At 36.8% G+C, this 20785-nt stretch overlaps 1 protein-coding gene across 9 annotated transcripts in view; it reads left to right on the top strand.

Annotated features, from left to right (window-relative positions):
- UTRN (utrophin) overlaps positions 1-20785 on the top strand; it is a 337069-nt gene that overhangs the window by 290711 nt on the left and 25573 nt on the right. For all 9 annotated transcript variants that reach the window (XM_064413617.1, XM_064413616.1, XM_064413618.1 and 6 more), the window contains 5 exons: positions 1020-1105; positions 7648-7805; positions 10226-10392; positions 12770-12881; positions 19228-19364. In XM_064413617.1, coding sequence (XP_064269687.1) covers positions 1020-1105; positions 7648-7805; positions 10226-10392; positions 12770-12881; positions 19228-19364 — 660 coding nt within the window. The remainder of the gene's footprint in view (positions 1-1019; positions 1106-7647; positions 7806-10225; positions 10393-12769; positions 12882-19227; positions 19365-20785) is intronic.

A 20785-nucleotide genomic window follows, 5' to 3' on the forward strand; every position in this document is an offset into this window, starting at 1 on the left:
CAGGAGTAAATTAATAATTTTGTATTCAGCACAACATTTGTGAAGTAAATCAGACAGCAGACCATATGCTGAATGGATAGGGTAGAAAGAGATATGTAACAACCACTTCAGAAGTAATTAAAGTGTTTATAACTTCTGTGTGGCAGAAAGAACCAAAGTAAGGTTTGAGGTGATAATTAATTTAGTGTTATCTTACTTGTTGGTGAAAGATCCAGCTAACCTTATGTGTGTAATATATAGAGTTTAACTATTTTTTAGAATTTTTTTGCCACATCTCATGTAAAGGCAAATTGTGTCACTTTTTTCATGTTTGAAAAAAGAAAGAATTTTAAAGAATATGTTTCTGCACTGATCTTCCGAACTTAAAAATTGTCCTTTTCCCTGTAAGCTGGCTTTGTTGTTTTAGTATCTTTTTGAGCAGCATTTGCCCTGCAGCTTAACATTACTTGGTTTGGTACCTACTTGTCTGTTCTCAAGTTGCTTTTCAGGTTTGGACATACTTTTTGTCATGCTGGACAAGATGAGCCTGAAGTGACATTGCTTAAAAAGAATGACAGCTCCAAATCATTGAATTAGTGCATGTGATTGCCTCTTTATGTCCCAAAATTGTGTATGTCAGGACATTTTAAACATAAAAGGAAAAAGGGATTTAATTACTGTGATGTCAAAACTTGGTTTCATCTTACAGTCCTTGTGTTTCACACCAGGTAATAGGCCTTCCTGCTGTGTGCTCATGTATTTTTTTCTGTGTGTATCACATTAATAAATTACTTTCAGAACTTTGCAGAGCTAAATGTCTGTTCTGTTGTAGTAATACAAGCTGTTTTGACATGTAAAACCACTTGGAAGCAAGCTGAGCTTTTATAAGGGAAGAATTCTTAATGTGATTTAATGGTTTTTTTGAGATCTGAAGTATGTTTGAAATATAACTCTCCAATGTCTTTGTATTATACAATAGACTTGAGTTGGAATGAAATAAAATGAAACTGTATTAAATTGACTTGTCTTTATAATTTCAGTGGCCGAACTGGAAAAATTCGAGTGCAGTCCCTGAAAATTGGCTTGATGTCTCTTTCTAAAGGCCTTCTGGAAGAGAAGTACAGATGTAAGGAAGAATTTCTTTTACAAAATACTTTATGTAATTAAGTCATGTACAATGACAAAGCACCTAGCAAAATTTGTAGTAAAACTTTTCTCATGCCTGGTGCAAGGTAGTTTTCTTTTGAATAAGTAAAAGAGAATTCTTTTCGTTATCACCAGTGACAATGGTTAAAGTGTGATTTATATGTTGACTGGAAAGTATTGTTGTCCATTCTGAATAGTCAGAAGTCACAGTACTGCAGTCCCCACAAGAAAAGAAGAATATAGCTTGGTGGAAGAGAGCTTGGTGGTATTATATTTGATTCTGTTCTCTCTTTTATGTGTATGTGTTTTGTTTAGGGAAAAAGCAAGTTAGTGCTGATTGCATCAGATTGATATGGCTGATAAAGCAAAGAAATACATCAAAATCCTGCCACTTTATTTAGTGGTCTATGAGAAAGACTATCTGAACTCTAAAAATGGTTTTCCAGTATATGTGCTTTCTGCCAGAATTGCACAATGAAAGTTTAAAATACGTTGATTTTAGTAATCTCATAATCTTGAGAAATACTGAGTAATATAAAAATACTTCACAAAAATAAATGTAGGACCGGAAGAGAATTGAGTAACTTTGTGGAAAAAAAGCCCTGACAAATACAGAAAAGAAGATTAGGCACGATATAGAGCATTCTAGATGATGCACATTTACATATTATGCACATAATCTTAAATTTGCTGTTCTTTACAGTAGTTTCTTGACTCATTTTGGAAACTCATGAAAAAAATTATAGAGAGGGAATTTGCTCCATGTATCTTTGGAGCTCTGCAAAAACATTTCTGCTTTCCTTAGGAGCATTTGTAAGCAATCTTGTAAGCTTAGTTATTAATATTGAACAAAAGTAGAGGTGTTTTATGCATTGGGACATATTTTGACATCCGAATGACATACTGAGACTTTGGGGTGTTTAGTTTCCTTCTGTCGTTTGACATGTATGTGAAGTATATATGAAGTATTCCATAATTAAAAAAGAGCTTGACGGACATACCTTTGCTCCACAATGACAATTCAGAAGATAATCTGCTGTTCTGTGTGAAATAAAAAGCTTTCATAAAGTGGAGGAGTTAGGCTGTGGGTGATAAACGGAGAACCCTAGGAAAATATGTCTTTAAAGAAACTCTGAAACCTGAGAATACTCCCATTAAATTGCTATTGGTAATACTTTAGTATACAGTTGCCAAATACAGGGACTGAAGCAGAATAAGGAAATTACAAGGTCAGCTTCATATTTATGTTGTTTTGTGTTTAGTAATAAAATTAAAATGGCAGCTGATGGTGGCTACAGATTTTACATAATTTATGTCAACAAGATGGACTTTTACTCTAAAGGATGCTGTGAGAAGTCCTAAAAAATTAGTAGAGAATAAGTCTCAGAAAACTTTTGTACCTAGTGATTGTAACTTCAACCTGAAATACATCTGAAATTAAAGTAGTTGCTTGCATTCTTGAAGTACACAATTAATAGTTAGATAATGCATCCTTTTTGTTGTAACTTCAGCTCTGATCAATGTGCCAGGCTTTGATATCTTTGTTAGAACAGCCCTTCAATCCAAAAGAAATTTTGCTAACCAAAGAAGTGTGTCAGGTGCTGTTCTTGGTTTGCAGTGACTTTGAAGTCGGTGTTTTGGGGCCCTCTGGCACGAGCTGTTGCACACTCATCTTTGATATGAGCTCTTCTGGTTCTTTTGATTTTTGTCATACCCTATTAATCATCTCTGGTTGAGAGAAATGTTATCACATCTACTGAGTTTTCAGTCCTCCTTGAGTGAAAATTGTAATGGAATTCCTGAGTATTTTCAAGAAAGTCAGTCACTTGGAAAAAAACCAGAACCTTCAAGCATGGATGCTTAATACTAATTACCTGATTTTTTATTTTTCCCTTTCTTGAACCAACTCCTGGCATTTGCTTCTCCTTCTGACTGTTTCTTCTAAGAGTTTCTGAGGCATTGGCAATCGCAGGTTGCTCTGAGAGTGACAGCCATCGGATGGTTGTGGTTAGAGCCCTCAGCAGAGCACAGACTCTGCTAAAAATCCGCTAGCCTTGGGGAGGCAAACTCTTCTTAGAGTAGTTGGTGGTAAAATAAGCAAAATTTCTTGTTTTAAAAACTTCTGGCTGAACCCTTAATTATTTTGTAAAACTCTTGACCTGAATGTTTGCTGCTCAAGTGTTCAGCCTTCCTAGAGACTGTATGTTCATTTCCCGTATAGGTAGGATCTTTTAATTTGACACATTTTTAAAATATGTTTTGACACAGAAATTTTTGTGATTTTTAAAAAAATTTAATTAAGCTTCTTTTTAAGATTCTAGACTTTAAGGCTGATATGAGAATGGATCTTTAATCTTGTCTCTATTGACAAGGAGGGTCGCTTATGAGCAACAGAAGAATGCATTTGTGTGTACTTCACTCTGCACTTGTTTCTAATACCCAAAGCCCAAACTGGTTGCAGAAACAGAAAAAAGCCCATATGGAGTTTTTTAGTGTAGCTTTTGGGTCATATAATTTAATGTGTAAAATCTTTATTATTTGAGATGAAAAAGAAGGGCTACTTAATATATCTCACCTTCTAAGCAGTTCTGTTTTCAAGTGATGTGCAAGATCCTTGGAATTTGGTGGGGTGTTTTTTTTACTCTTATATTTATGTAGTAAATTTTCAAATCATTTGGAACTAACTTTAAAAAAAAAAAAGAAAAACTTAGAATGTGCATTCTGTTTGTGACAATGCAACATAAAATGTGCGTTGTGGACATCTTTCTACTAACTAGCTTATTATCCTTTTGATAGGAATTCAATAAACTTTTCAATATTTTCAAGTATCCCTTTATCAACCATTAAGTAATTTTTTTTCAGGTGTCCAGCTAAGTTAGAGAATCCCCTGGCTGTAATCCTCAAAATACTAGTGTGAGGCTGGATTTATTTAACTGATGTCTCTTCTCCTGGTTTCTGGTTTTTTTTCATACAACTCAGATCCTGAATCATCTTATCTCTGCTTCCTCAGTCATTCTTGTACTTTGGTAGAGTTCCCTAAACAGTTTAACCTTCATATCAATGCATTTTGTGTTGAGACTCCTTTAGTGTGTATGTACATGTTAACAAATTGCATTTAAAAGAGGCTTTTGAGGCTTTTTGTGGCTTTTGAGATTGTTGGTGTGTGATATATGGAGTCTCTTTCCCACTGGTGGTGAGTAGGGTGCCTGGGTGCTCCCTGTCAGAGCTAAAACAAGTTCTCCTCCATCTCCCACTTGAGAGATGTTGCCATGCCTCCTTTCCAAGGGAATGGGTACCCTCCATTGCTTATGGGTTATTTGGAGTAGGTAGGCCAGATAACAAGAGCATTCTCACTTTCCATGCCTTCAGTTTTGGAGTTTCTCCTCTTGTGTGCCACATTGAGGGGTTTGGGAAAAGAGGGTGCCATCCATGAACTCCTTGCACCTCTATGGTCTTTGTTTGTGGCACAGCTGCCAATGTTAAGAAACAAATTATTTGGAGGAGTTTGAGCTCTTCAGAGGTATTTGCTGTTTTCCTCCTAGCTAATCACTGTTCCCTCTCCTGTAGCATCGTTTTCCTCTATTTACCAGCTCCACAGTCAACTGTAGTGTTAGGGCTTAGGAAATTACTGCCTCCCAGCTCCAGCAACTAATGAATTATTCTTCTTTAATGATCTGTTTTCACTGCAGACTGGTGCAAACAGAAAGAATAAGACAATTTTTTTCTTTTTTAAAAAAATATACTATCAACTGATAGTTTGATATATTATCAACTGATAGTTTTAAAACTAACTCTTAGAAATTGAAAAACTGTCCCATCCTCAGCGGAAGAATATAGCCAGGATCTGGGATTGCCAAGAGGAGCCTGCAGCTGGACAGTACTAATTCTGTCCCCTAATTCTGTCAGTCTTGGTTTGGTTTTTTTTGTCAACACTGAGTGGACAAGATGCTGTAGCTGCTGTTTGACTAGGCAAGAAAGGGTGAGAAAAATACAATAAAATCCAAAAATTAGTTCAGTTGTCTGGATTTCTTTTTGGTGAAGATCCTTTCTTCTGCTTCCACCTCCTTTGAGAAGAAAAATCTGTGCCTAGACTGAAGCACACTGACAAAGCTTGCCAGTTGCTCCAAATGAAGGGCAAAACAATTTACACCATGTAATAAGAGTTATTCATGAGTGTTTCTGAACAAAGGTTGGCTTTTTCTTGATCAGAAGTGCAGTCAGACTGAATTTTCAAATTACATTTATTTCTAATTTATTGGTGGTTGTTCTGATGGGAAACATGAAAAAGTAAGGGCATAATATAGATGGATTCTTTTTCTTTTATGATTACTTGGGGCTTTAATCCAAGCCAGCCATTGAGTGCAAAAGGACATTGTAAAAACCGGCTGGAATGAACATAATAATTTTATTCTGCTTCTTCTGTAATTTGTACAAATCACAGAATTAAAAAATATTTCTTAGATAAACTCAGCATTTAAGATGTTTTCAGGAAAGATTAATCTCTTGACTGAATGCTAATGTACACAGCTACAGAGTTCATAAATCAAAATTGTTGGCAGAAACATTAACGTTTTTAGCTGAACATTTTAAAAATTAAAATTGTCCAATCAAAGAAACGTGCTAAGAAAGCACATGAGAAATAATAACTGTACTGCTGACAGGCCTTTTAACTCAGTGCTTTACTGTGAGTGTAGGTACAAACACTATCTTCCTTTCCAGTGCCTGTATCTGGAAAAATTTTCTTGATCCCTTTCAGCATCAATTTTTTCCATTGTTGCAGTCATCCTGGTTCATCCATTTATACTGCAGGGCTTGACACCTGCCTTAGGAAAAGGGAATCAGTGAAGGAAAAGTACATGGAAGCAGACATGGCTATCCAGGAAGAAAATGTAATTATTGTTTAGCTCAGGTTGTCTTTCTGGCTGCTGTTCTTGCTTTAAGCTATTCCACATGGCCAGTTGTGACTTGTGATAACTTCCAGTCTCAGTTCAGAGTAATTGTGCTTCTGTCCCCAGCCAACTGAAGCATATCATAGTTTTTTAACACAAGATGTAGATATCTAAAATATTATTTCATTCTTCATGGGATCATAGAATAGTTTGGTTTGGAAGGGGCTTTAAAAGGTTATCTAGACCAACTGCCTTGCAATGAGCAGGGTCATCTTCAGCTGGATCAGATTGCTCAGAGCCATGTCTAATCTGGCTTTGAATGTTTCCAGCAATAGAACATCTACCACCTCTCTGGGCAACTTGTTCTACTGTTTTGCTACCCTCATTGTAAAAAATTTGATTTTTAATAACTAGTCTAAATCTACCTTTCTAGTTTTAAAACCATTACTACTTGTCCTATTACAACAGGCCCTGCTAAAAGCTGTGTTCCCAGCTTTCTTATAAGGCCCCTTTGAGTACCGAAAAGCCACAATAGGGTCTCCCTCGCGTCTTCAGATTTTAGAACCCTAACTCTCTCAGCCTTTCTTCACAGTGGTGGAACATCTCTCCTATGATGAGTTCTTTAGCCTTTTTCTGGATCTGCTCTAACAGCTCCATGTCTTTCCTGTGCTGGGGACCCTAGAGCTGGACTCTACATGGGGTCTCACAGGAGCAGAGTGTGCAGAATCACTCCCCTCAGTCTGCTGGCCATACTTCTTCTGATGCAGCCCAGGATATGGTTGACTTTCTGGGCTGTCCAGCTTTTCATCTACCAGCACCCCCAAGTCCTTCTCCACAGGGCTGCCCTCAGTCCCTTTATCCCCCAGCCTGAACTGATACTGGGGTTGCCCTGACCCAGGGGCAGCACCTTGCACTTGGCCTTGTTGAACCCCATGAGGTTCCCAGGTTGTCCAGGTGTAGATGGCATCCCATTCTCCAGATGTGTCAGCCACGCCACTTGGCTTAGTGTCACTTGCAGACTTGCTGAGGGTGCACTTGATCCCTTCATCTGTTTTATTAATGAAAATATTAAATAACACTGGTTCCAGTATGGGCCCTTGAGAGACATCACTCATCATTGTTGTCCATTGGGACTCTGAGCTGTTGGCCACTATCCTGTTGTTGGCCACATCCAACCAATTCCTTATCCATCTCACAGTCCACCAGTGGAACCCATCTCTCTTGAATTTGGAGACAAGGATGTTGTGGGGGACTGTGTCAAAAGCCATACAGAAATCTAGAGTGGTGACATCTATAGTCATGCTCCTGTCCAATAATGTAGTCACTCTATCATGGAAGGTCATTAGGTGTGTCAGGCAGGAATATTTGCTGGTGAAGCTGTGCTTTCTCATATTATCTTCCTGTCCACTATGTGCCATAAGAAACCATATAGCTTCATTTATTTGGCCTTATTTTTCTCACTTGAATGGTTATGCATCAAGATTAGATGAAGGTAAACTCTTGTAAATGGGACAGTGACCATTTGTAATAATGACAATAATACAGAAATTAAAAGCTTGAGCTGCAGCATTAATGAATGAAAGGAGATGTACATGAAAATGGAATTAAATGGTGTCTTTTATTGATGTTGCAGACCTCTTCAAGGAGGTGGCAGGCCCTACAGAAATGTGTGACCAGAGGCAGCTGGGCCTTCTGCTTCACGATGCTATCCAGATCCCGCGGCAGCTTGGGGAAGTGGCAGCCTTTGGTGGCAGCAACATTGAACCCAGTGTGCGCAGCTGCTTCCAACAGGTAAGATAAAGACCTTCATGTGAAGAACAAAATAAAACCAAACTCTCTTAAGTTTACAGACTCACTTTTACATGCTGATGTAAAAAGAAGAGAGGAGTATAAAAACATCTGCTGTGTTTTGAACAGAAATGAATATGCTCTTGCAAATAAGTATGGGAAATTAATGTGAAAATGCAGCTGGGAAAGATGGTTTATGGTTTAGGAGAGAATCAAACAGATTTTGTTTAGCCAGAAGAATACATAAATCTTAATGATTCTGACAGTGTTTGCGGCTCTAAAAGCTGTTGAAAAAATTTGTAGCAGCCAGTTGTCCTGCTTTGCATTGTTCAAAGCAACCTGATGCTGTGAGAACAATATGCTTTTTCCAGCTGAAATAAGGCATGATCTCAACAGAACAAGAAAATTATGTTGATAGTAACTTCTGACCTTGTGCATGAGGAAATTATTTAGTACTATGTTACTGACAAAAGACCTTGCAATTGCATGAAACTTCAAGCATAGTCTTTTTTATATTGCAAGCCTTTATGCAGCAGATCAGAACATGGAATAAAGCTCTTGCAGCCTGCTGTGAAGCTGCACACTACATGCAGGGGGTTAATGAGGCTGCAAGGAGTGTCTGTCTGTTTAAAGAAGATGAGAATTAAAAACAGAATGTTGTAATGGAACACATCTAACTCTGACTTTTTCAAGGATGCCTACGGCTCCAAATGTTTGCTAGTGATAGCCATAATGCTTCAGTGCCTTATTTATGTGAAAGCAGCTGATTTGAGCATTGTCAGAAATTATATATGGATTAAAAATACACCATGGCTTATATAAAATTACTGACTTGACATTTCTGATTTTATTGAATAGAACATGGACAAATATTAAAGATTTTAGTGAACTTCAGAGGATTTTCTTTTGCCATTCTTTCACAGATATTTCTACATTTTTGTCCAATTCTTTGAAAAACACAGTTGTGCTGGCTTTTTTCCAGAACTATCAGATTCATGTCTGGATTCAGGCAATGAGGATTGGAAGAGTATTTGTCCAGGTCATGAATAGTTTTATAGATACTTATGGAAGTTAGTTTGACCAATTAACCATGTAAAGCTTCCCCTGATGTTTTAACATTGCTGCTTCAGACAGTAAGGGGTGGTGCTTGACTTATCTATCACTGGCTTTGAGTGGTTTGAGTCATACTGAAATATATTTTTCATTTATTATTCACAGACTTTCTGTATGACAGAAGAATGACCTTTATGTCCCTCAAGGATCTACCCCATCTCCCATGCTATTCAATGATGGGTGGGGGGTACCAGGAAGACAGTGTTTAAATACTTGATGTATTATTACAATTATAGTGATAATGAGGTTGCAATCCCTCATCTCACAGGAGTAGTTCAAGTTCAGTCCCTGGTTAGGAGAACATAGAGAAAATGTGCAGCTGCATGTCAGTTATCTCAGCCCAGTGAAAACAAGTATTTTGTTGTGAGGAAAAACTTGGACCATGAATAGGTTAAGAAGCTTTCCATCTTGTGTTACCATTTAAGAATAACTTTCATTTAAAGCTTTATTTTATTGCTTCAGAGCAATATTGAGCTCAGAAATATTGAGCTCTTTTGTTATTGCTGACAAAGTTGATGAATACAATACCTTTGTAGCTAGGCTCCTCTGGTGGTTATAACTTAAAGGAAAAATGGAAGTGGGTTTGCTTGCTTCTTAAAACAATCATGTTAATACATCAGCTCTGATATATTCTTGCTGTGACTGGCTATAAATGGCAGATTCCTTTCTTGTTCTTTGCCTGTTTGTTTATTTATTGTGTGTGTGTGTTATGTTTAATGTGCTAACTAGAAAGAACACTGTGGGCTTAGAACACAATAAAAAATTGATGAGTCTTGGGGCAATCAGTACACACATGCAAACACTACTAACTTACATCATTTTGTCATCAATCGTAACTCAGAAGATAACCGTGTCTTCAGTATGTCTGAGCTGCAGAGTATGCTCACTTACTTTTCAAGTCCTTTCAGTTGAAAGACAGCTTTGCTTTACAGTCTGTTACTTCTCTACTATGTCCTCCATCTTTCTTACCATCTGTCCACTCTATCACAGCTGTTTAGTCTTCTAAAGTCTTACTGACTTAACTTGTTTTCTTTGTTTTCATTTTATTTCTTATAGCCTGTAAATGGTTTTGGATTAAACTGTCATGGAAATAATCAGGTTGTTGGGGTCTTTTTTCCATAGAATTCTAAGGAAAATCTGCTTATGGGTGTCTGTTGTTTTGTTTTGTTGTTGGTTTTTTGGGGTTTTTTTTGTTTTTGGGTTTTTTTGGGGGGTTTTTTTTGGTTTGTTTTTTTTTGTGGTTTTTTTTTTGTTTTGTTTTTTTTTTTTTTTTGTTTTTTAATTTGGATGTGGGTTTTTTCTCTCCACAGAACAACAATAAGCCAGAAATAACTGTAAAGCAATTCATAGATTGGATGCGCTTAGAACCACAGTCTATGGTGTGGTTGCCGGTTCTACACCGTGTGGCAGCTGCAGAAACAGCAAAACATCAGGCCAAGTGCAACATCTGTAAGGAGTGTCCAATTGTTGGATTTAGGTAAGAGGAGAGGTGTTAGGTGCAACGTTTCTCTGAAAATATCCACATTTTTGAGACTTCCAACAAATGAAGTTTTTTCCTGTCTGGTTTTCCACTGTTCTCCTTCTTTAAGATGGGTTCTGTCACCCATGGTGAGGCCACAGTGTGGCCTGAGACAGTGCAGTTCTGGCTCATGCAGTGCCATGGTTAAGATACTCAGTGGTCCTGTGGCTGACAGAGGCACAGGGTGGCCTCTGTCATCATCAGATTATTTTGGATTTGGTGGATCCAAGAGATGGCAAATGAAGTATGAATGCACCCCATGTGTTCTGTAAGCACAAGGTCAAAAGGAGGTGATCAGTAAGAAAACACATGGACTGTCTGTCTGCTCTCCTGCATAAGGCTTGGGAAACTAACTTATGCCAGGCAGTATAAAACGTCCTTCAACATCAATCTTTCCTTCCTTAAACACTGATACGTTGCTGTGATGAGACTTGTAAAGTCCCTGTCTATGTCCCTAGAGGGTATGAATTCTACAAGAAAATGTTACATGGGGAATATTCTCCATGTTAATCTCCTAAACTGTAGTTGGTACCCTTAGTAAGTATTGCTATGGCTAACATGCATTTGTAAATTGATTGCTCCAGTGTATAAAGTGATGCAATCCCTTATCCCCAGAATCTGCAGTAGAGGCTAGAGGTAAGCATAACTGGCTTTTTCCTCTACCGTGATCATGGAGTCTAATGTATTATCTAGGAAAAATATAAAGCAGTCTGTAATGTAAGTGCTTCAAAGATTTTTCTTCAGGTATCTGGGCAGATGAGGAATTTTTGTTCATTGTGGTTCCTGTTCTCCATCTTTCTGTTATTTTAGAGGATAATAATATGAATCCTGAAGTCAGATTCATCTTGCCTAGTTTCAGGAAAGCTGGCTTTAGTCAATCTTACGGGATTGAGCTAGCAACCCTCTTTTTCATTTTTTATTATAACTATAGGTATGTGAGTATTTGCTAAAGTAATAATCTGATCAAACTTTGTTGCCTGTCTTAAGAGGCAATGAAATTTTATAAGTGTTCCTGTCTTTGTTATTGTTTGAGGAAGCATAGGGTGACAAAGCTCTGGCTCAGCTGTTACAGTTGTCTAAGTTGTACTGTGTGTAGGAGGGCAGAGAGACAGAAAAGAAGACAAAGACCCATTTAGAATGGGTCATTTTAAATAATTTCTACAATGAAGCTAGAGATCTGCAACAACAAAAGCATCTAGCATCTTAGCAGAAGGTAAATGTAGCCATTTAATGCACTGGCTCTGAGAAAAGATTATAAACAAGTTGGATCAGCATCTTTTAAAGTGAACTTTTACATTTATAGACATATTCTCTTGCAAAACAAAACATAAAACTCAACAGGGGAAAAATGTGGATGGGTACTGAAAACTACTCTCAGGAAGCAATTTAATTTAAACTTTAACTATTCAGTAGCTATTCAATTTGGTTCAGTTAGCTCATTTTAGTTTCATACAAATGATATAACCTCATCCAGTCAGAAAATCTTAGCATGGAAACAGTGGGTGCAATCTGGAACCGAACTGTTGATTTAGTCTAAATAAATAAATAAATCATGTTCCTGGTGATTACATTTAGTACAAGGGGTACTGTAGAAGTTTGTTAGCCTATTTATACATACGCTCTCTTAAAAGTCAACTAAAAGTAAACAAATCATTGTATATTTTTAACTGAATTTTAAATTATTCTTACAATTCATGAATTCTAGAGAATTAAATTTTCTGAAATGTGTGTCGAGTTTCTGAGCATCAAAATTATTTACAAACTTTTAATTTAACTTTTGAGTATAAAAACTGAAATAAACCAGTCTGCTTTATATAAGTTTTTCTGAGATAACACATGAATAGTAAACAGAGGAAAAGAAAAACTAAGCAATGTAGTTTAAAGTCAGTAAAAATTTTAAAATTCTAAATTCTTCCCAGTCCATGAATGAAGCTGATGCTTGTAGGGCTTTCAGTATCAAAGCTGCTTGGGCAGCAGTTGATTGACAATGGCTCTCTATATTGATATGGAGACAGGAACTTTTAAATACTCAGTGAGGTGTGTAGTGTAGGAAGGTTCTGTGGACTAAGAGGGCTGCAGGTTTCCTGTGTCCCCTGCAGCTGCTGCAGTGGCACTGCTGTCCCTGGGCCTGCGATCATGGTGAGTGTTGACCGTGCCACGTTCTGGTTGTGCACACTCACGCACTTCAAAGTTCTCTCTCAGCTACTCCCAGCCAACTCACTGTGTCCTTGTGTTGCTGCTGCTGAAAAGCAGATGACCCATTTCAGAAAGTAATTTGCTTCGTGAGGCTTAATTAGAAGTAAACCTCTAATCACTTTGTTTAATGTCCCCACAGGTACCGGAGCTTAAAACATTTCAACTATGATGTCTGTCAGAGCTGTTTCTTTTCTGGCCGCACAGCAAAGGGCCATAAATTGCATTATCCAATGGTGGAGTATTGTATACCTGTGAGTACCACTTTGCTTAGTGTTTCTAATGGATAACAACCCAGAATTGAGGTCTAAATATTTTTTCATAATCTTTGGTGCCTAGCTTGGATTTCTTTCTCGTATGTTTACTATGGCTTGTCTTCCTACTTTTCTCTTCAGAAGGCATCAGAAAATTTTCAGGTTTTGCTGATTTTATGTAGGGAGTGTTTGGATCCTATAGAAATGGGCAGCAGTATCCACCTCTGAGAGAGCTTAAACCTCACTTCTGATTGGTAAAACAAAGCTTGAATATTAAATGCAACTGCTGTTTTTCTATACTAACATACATACATACGTGATAAGGGTAAGAACATGCCAGAGAAAAAGGACTTGCTTAACTGTTGCTGTACCAATGGCAAAGATTATTTCATATTCTAGTAATGCACATTAATATTTTATGGGGCTGTGTTTTTGGGTCCAGCGTTTCCTTGCTTCATGAAAATGTGGCTAGAAATAGATTTTGTTTCATTCTGTTGTGTAATTGCTATTTACTGGGATATACAAAAGTCAATGTGCAGCTGGAAAAAAAAAACAACACAAACCAAGATTGATAATTTGTAACCAGAAGTGGTGTGAGATGTTTATCAGCAGTACCTGACAAAAATTAATTTTATAACACTAATGTAACACTATTTTCCTAATGATGTTTCCAACAAAATTTTTTAAGGAGATTCCTAGGAGTCTTTCTTAACTGAATGAGTGCCTGGGCTGCTATACGCAAGTACCACTCACACTTTTTTTATCAGATAGCTGTTTACAGTCAAGAATTTTACCTTAGAAATGAATTAATCAGCTAATTCATATATGCTCTGCACAACAGTGGTGAAAGTTCTGCATGCTCGGAAAAATTCAGACCAGAATGTAACTGGAGCTGATTCAGCAGAGCAAATTTTCAATAGTGTTACAAATTCTTTGGGTTCTTCTAGTAGCAAAAATTCATTGAGTTGTTTGACTTTCTTGCTGTAGTTGTTGGACTTAGTACCTGTGTTTTCCCTCTCTTTTTTTCTCTGGCGTGTCTTCTGTAATGAAATTCAAATTCTTTAATGTAGTGGTTTTACTTCGTTATGGTCAGAAAAAAATGAGTGATGTCAGTGTATTTTCATTAATTCTATAACTAAATATTAATATTTTATTGATAAATCCACATGTCAGGGAATACGATGAAGAACATTTTTTAAATAGATTTGTTGTTTTTTCAGCTGGTTTTAATGTTTATTATATTTTATTACATGACTATTCTAACCTCAGGATTGGGAGGTCTATGATTAGACATAAAAATTCACTTTTTTTTTCTTTATAAATCTCATCTTTAGTGGAACAGAAATATTCTTTTTTTATTGCCTATAATATGCAGGAAATTCAGAAATTGAGGTGTAAGGAGTACTGAAACAGATAATACTGCTTGTCTGCAGGATAAGATATCCTTCCTGTTGAGTTAGTCAAATACAAATTACATCTGGTATGGCGTATTGTACTTTCCCTAGAACATGATGGTATATTTCTGATGAATTTCAGGTTTTGTCTGAAGCAGCAGATTTGATATCTAAGATGAATTTTCAGCTCTTGTTAAACAAGTTCACATTGTGTAACTGTGAGCCATCTCATTTACAAGTGAAGGCTGACAAACTGAAAAATATATTCTGGACATGGCTGGAATCCTGTCTCTCCCTGGAAGTAGGGATGGCTTACATTATAATGAAAATTTCTGTTACTGCTGCAGAAAAAAAAAGTGGTTTTAAAGTAATATTAGGTGTAAAATAAGGTAACGTAAGGCAAAAGTCCCTTCTTTCAATGAAATACAGGAGGAAGGAGGTGACTCCACAATGGAATAATAAGGGGCGTAAAATGACATTCTCGATTAGAGTGAAGGAAGGAAGGCCAGTGTAAAAAGGGGGAAAGGAAGGAACTTGGGGAAGTTTTAAGTAGAGCAGAAGAAAAGAAATGACATATAATTCAGGTGATGCATAAAATTAGAGGTCCAGCAGTGACCCCGGTTAACTTGGAAGTGGAATATGAGAGCTGGAATTTTATTTGGGTCCTGATGTAAGTGCACTCTGCTACCTCCATTTCTGTAAAAAGAAATGACCCCTTATATGAACAGACCTAGATGCCTGTTAGACTTCCACGATCAGTACCCACATGCAAACTATTTTAACTAGCCTTATCCGGTCTAGGTCTGGAATACAGAAATGATTGCATGAAAAGAATCCTGTATTATTTATTCTTACTATTTGTAACAATGCGCTGTGGTTGGTATACTAATTTGTTGCTAAGCCTCTCTACATATTGAACATAGTCAAGAACTGCAAAATTTTTTGCAGTTAGTAGAATAGCTTATATGTTTAAATGGAATAATGCCTGAAAAATAGCACAGACCTGGGTCTGTGAAATAAAAGCACCAAAGGCCACTGAATTGTTCTTTAGAATCCATTATATTACAGTACAAATAGCTTGAACAGGAAGGGTGCATACGCTCTGCCTTTTCAACTAAATTCAAAGGCTGTTGATGTTAAAATGTTGCTTTCTTGGCCAGTGTTGAAAACCAGAGTACAAATGCATGTACTCCTCAAACTGCATTAATAAAATCTAGCTTCACTTGCTTACTGCTAATGCATATTAATATATTTTTATCAAGAATACTAGCAATAAATAGGTAAAAAAAAAATGCTTCCATTACTTAAGCTGACATTTAGAACTGGAGCTTAGTCACAGATGGATGGAAGACCATTTAATTGTCTTCAGGTGAATGGTTCAGTGTAGGCTATAAAGGGATTTCTCAGAAGCACAGTAAGTTCTTATCAAATTTAAAATAATTTGGAGAATGGGTTAAGGAATATGTTCTCTTTTGTAATGACTTTTTTGGTATTTGCTTTAGCTAAGAATTGCTTCATAATTTCAGATTAGGACCATTTACTCCTCAGAGTTGTATGTAGCTACCACATTCTGATCTGTAATGCCATTTTGCATTTGCCCTACCTTGCAATTTAGTTTTCTTGATGCTGTGGGAAAGAAAATCCTTATAATAACTTCAGTAATGTTTTTTTCTTTTCTTTCATCCAGGATTTAGAGATAGGTGAGGGAAGCATCTGAAAACATAATTCTCTCTTAAGTAGTAAAAATGCAAAGTTATTCTAGTTTATTTTTCACCTTTACATAATCTTTGTCTGAAAAGATGTAGAATTTTACATGGACATGTAAAAATATTCTTAGATTTTTCCCAGCATCTAGTTTGGGAGTAGTCCTACATAACTACCTACACAGTTTATTTTTAGATTATTTTGAATTGGAAATCCTCTCAGTAGTGGCACTTGTGTTATATTAATGTGGCTGGGCTTAATGACAGCATACATTAGGGAGGTTCAGATCTCTTCTGGGAATCAGTTTCTCTGTGTGTATTAAAACAGCTAATTGGTTTTGTGTTAGCTATAATAAATGTAATTAAGAGAATGGTGACTTAGGTGTAGTCTAGTCCTTTAACATAGCTAGATGCAGTGAAAGGAATAAGAATGTGGGCTTCCATTTGAAAAAGAGACTATTGAGAAATAAATACAATTAAATAGATATGTATTATAAATATTCTATATTATTTATTCATGTTTCTCATATTTATTGTATTTTTATATTATATGGTATGTAATTCAGAGCTCTACAATTAGTTTATTACCATCTTGGTATTACTTTTTTACCAATGAATATTTGTTATATTTCCAGTATACTGAAAGAGTACACCAATTGGGTTTTTAAGATATGTATGGAAAAGATATTTCTCCATGCTCATTTTTTTTCCCACTTCTTTCCTGGTTTCTTAAATATTTATTGGATTACAAGTAATTATATCTTAGTTTGTTGCTTATAACTCTCTTTGTGCCTGGCTGGTGTATTGAAGAGCGCTGATGCCAGTTTGTCAATTGTTACAATGGCTTTTTAGTTGTGTATGGCAGCCACGGATATTAAATGTTTCTTCCTCAACTTTGTCTTGCTCTAAGAACTGAGATTTTAAATTCAGTTTGAAGGCATGGTCTTTGGACTGAATTTTCAGTGAAGGAAAGTATTTTTTCTTTGCTTTTAAAGTAGTTCTGTAGCAATGGTACTACTTGTACTATTGATTTGTGTGGAAATAGCCAAGATATCATGATGTAAACAAGTGCACAAGGTACCTGCTAGTTTTAATTTAGAAAATAGATTCTACACAACAGTTCCTGGCTATTTTTTAAAGGAAAACATTATAGTACATCTTCCTTGGCACAATTTTGGATTGTATTGTATTTTGTGGTTATGTGCCCAAAAAAAAAAAAAAAAGACATTTTTCAGATTTGCACCTTAATTGTATATAAATTAAAATAGTTCTTTCAAATCTGCTCAAATGTCACTGGTTACTATTTGCAGTGCTCCATCAGTACACAGTCATATTAGTCCTCTTTCTGAGAATCAGGTTGTCATACCAAATAAAGAATACACCAGAGGAAAAATTTTGGCAGCTCAGTAGACATTTATTTCTACCATGTGTAGGTATTAAAATTTTCATTCCTTGGCCTTGGGGCAGAGTTCCATCTGTTGGAGTTACTGTCGCATGAGAGGAAGCAGCCCTTTGCATGGCCTCGTGTTCCTTCTTTGGGTGGTGCAGTGGTTGGAGAGATGCTTTTTGAGAATGATTTTGTGAACACTCCCTGGACTCACTTTTATTAAAATTCAGCGGTTCAAACAGCCTTTGGTCACAAATTTACTGTTGTCTACGTTTTAAAGCCACATATGAGAAGCTCCTAACAACACCGGTTTGTTTTACTATTTTTATTGCTCATCTGAAATGCATTACAGAGCCTGTTACTGCATATATTATACATACGTTAAAATATATAGATGAATACGGAAATATTTTTAGGTTTTGACAGCAGAGAATAGTTTGCCTGACCTGCCTCCAGGCCTCTTGGTAGTACTTTGGGAAAAAGATGACAAAACTGAAGTCTTCCTGTCTATTTTCTGCATGGTTGTCCATCGGCTTTGGCATCCTTTGATGCTGACAGGCTTCTCCCAAAGCAGGTACAGGAATACAATTTGTAGTTTGTTACAGAGGCTGAACTGGAAGTTTCTAAAAGCTGTTGCAAATCTTCAGGTAATTCTGGAGTTGAATGGCCATGTTTTCTTTACTGCAGTTGCAAGAGAAAATGCTCAATAGTACCGGCTGGAAGGGGTTGTTCTGTTGAAATACTCAGCCCAGTCTGAGCACATATACTTTCAAGGCAGACTGCATGCTATTGTTTCTTCCTGCAGATCTCTTTGTTGCCATTTTTGCCTTGTATTTTATGCCTGTATGTATCCCTGCTTTTGTAGCAGAAGTTAGCTGAATAGTATTATCAAAGTAGTGCTGCCATTATTGCTGTGATTATCACCAGTTAAAGGGATTTTTAAAAGCAATTGAATAATTTTTAATTTTGTTCTCAGGATAGGGTGGTGGGTTGGGAGGGAGCAGAGAGGAATGGGGCTAAGCACTTACCAGTTTTGGTAGAGGCTGCATCAGTCAGGACCAGTAAAAAAGCTGCTGGGAGGGAAGGAAGATGTTGATTGTAACTTGTAAACTTAAACTTGTAGAATATTGTGGGTAATCCATGTCCTAATCTTGCTCTGTGGTAGTAAGGAGACCACTGAATCGGTCTGTTACTTCAGGCACTAATTGTTCTTATCATGCCTGCCTGTGCTTTTGAGCAGTGCCTGTACACTGGCCACCACTTCATCTGTGCATTTTTTTGACTCCGGAATATTGCAGGTAGTGGCAGAATCCTATAGGAAGAGATTTGGTAACTGGAGAAAATGCTTATGAAAATCTTGGCTATTGCAGCAGAGAATAGTGTAGGACATACCATTCCCATCCTGTGGTAAAGTTTTCCATTGTAGGTCTAGAATGGGAGGCAGTGGGGGCTATATCTTACCAATTGATTTTTGCCCTTTTAAATTTTTTCTCAAAAATTAATTTTTTGTTGTTTTTAAGACTGGATATAAATATTTAACTTAAGACTTGAACCTGTGTCAAAATTTCTCTAATTTATAAAGTAATTGGTAATTCTATGTATTGCTGGGAATTTGAAGCCTTGCTATTATATTCCAGTAGAAGACAATTTTTAGGTGCATTACTATTATTATTACTATTATTATTGTACCGTATCTCAGGACACTAAAAAGGCAATTTTAGCATAACTGAAATTTTAAAGTTCTTCTTTGTATGTATTCTTTTTCAGGACAGCACCAGCAGTATTAATCAATAATATTGACATTATTGACATTAAATCAGTACTATTTAGCAACGTTGAATTTTTATTTTTTTTTTTTTTAGACAACATCTGGAGAAGATGTACGGGACTTCACAAAGGTGCTGAAGAATAAATTCCGGTCAAAGAAGTATTTTGCAAAGCATCCCCGACTTGGCTACTTGCCTGTGCAGACAGTATTGGAGGGTGACAACCTGGAGACGTAAGCTTGTTTTATAGAGCAGTGGCTCCTTGAGTCACTGACCTGTTCTATCAGAAGCAAAAAGCTGAAACTCAAAAGATAGCCAACAACAATTGCAGAGCCTTGTGCTATATTATTCTGTATTGTTTCACATTATTTGCAGATCTTCCTTATTATTTCCAAACATATTTTATGCTTAGATTTTTATCAGCATTGTATTATAAAGCCATGGACTTTACAATGCCCATGGCTTTTGGCTTTATAATACAATGGCTTTACTATTTACAATGGTAATGGACAAAGCAGGTGATTTTGGTGGGGGCAGAATAGCTGTTTTACAGAGAATACTTTTGAGGAGTCCAGGTTTTTGGAACTGCACTGCTTGTTTGAATATGTCAAAATTCCTGGAATTAGAAATTTCTGAGTTAATTAGGGTCCTACAGGCTTCAGAAATATTGGTGGCCTAATCAGAGAGAGCACTCTCAGTGTCTCCATGGTATTATTTATGGCGCTGACAGAAGTGCTCCAGTTTATTTACTCACTTGGCAGTTGTCAGCAAAAGACACTTTTACAAGAGCAAAAATTAAGATGTGTTGACAGGGTGCTAGAATTAGTTTCGTGGCTTGACTGTCCCTCACATCCTGGAGTCTGTGGCACTGCTGCACTGCCTGAACACAGCACCACTTAGCAACAGCCCATGCAAGGGTTCAGCAGAGATGCTCTGCATTCATGCAGCAGCTCAGGGCCAGTGCCCAGGGTCTGAGGGCTTTCATGACTGTAGGGCTGTGCCTTTCGTTTGCAATAAGTAAACAAAACTTTCCCATTAGCAGTTTTAGAGACAGGAGGAAGTAATCTGAAAACTGTCTGATTGATAGCCTCGCTTCTAAGGAAGCAGTGCACATTCAAATGTTACCTACCAGGGCAGTCTTCAGCTGCCACCAGCACAGGAAAGCAAAGCTTTAATGTGGTGAAAGTTTGCCAATGCTGCCAGAAATTGGAATGATAAAACTATAATCACAGGTCAGGATAAAATTCTGTCGGTCTAGTCGTGTGGGAAATATACAGATAAATTGTCAGCACCCTGCTGAGAAAACTCGTGGTATTGGTTCTCTGCCCTGCAGGTGGCAAAACTCAGTAATACATTCCTTCTAATAAAAAAAGAAAAAAAAATCTCTTATAGTTATTCAAGTGTGAGAATGTTGTACAATATGTGTTTACTTCATTATTTTTATGTGCAAGGAAAAGGAGCATTGATAACTCTGACTTATGGGGGCGGTTTATTGGTGGGGTTTGTGTACCCCGCTTTTTTTAATACATTTTGTTGTTTAAAATGAAAGTTCCAGTACTTGAGCAAAATTTAAATGAATTGATTATGGTTTATGAAGTGCAGTTCAATCAACAACACTGATTTGGATTTTTCTTTAAATTGATTTTTATGTAAC

The sequence above is a fragment of the Passer domesticus genome, chromosome 3 (assembly GCF_036417665.1).
Source record: "Passer domesticus isolate bPasDom1 chromosome 3, bPasDom1.hap1, whole genome shotgun sequence".
Lineage (NCBI taxonomy): Eukaryota > Metazoa > Chordata > Aves > Passeriformes > Passeridae > Passer > Passer domesticus.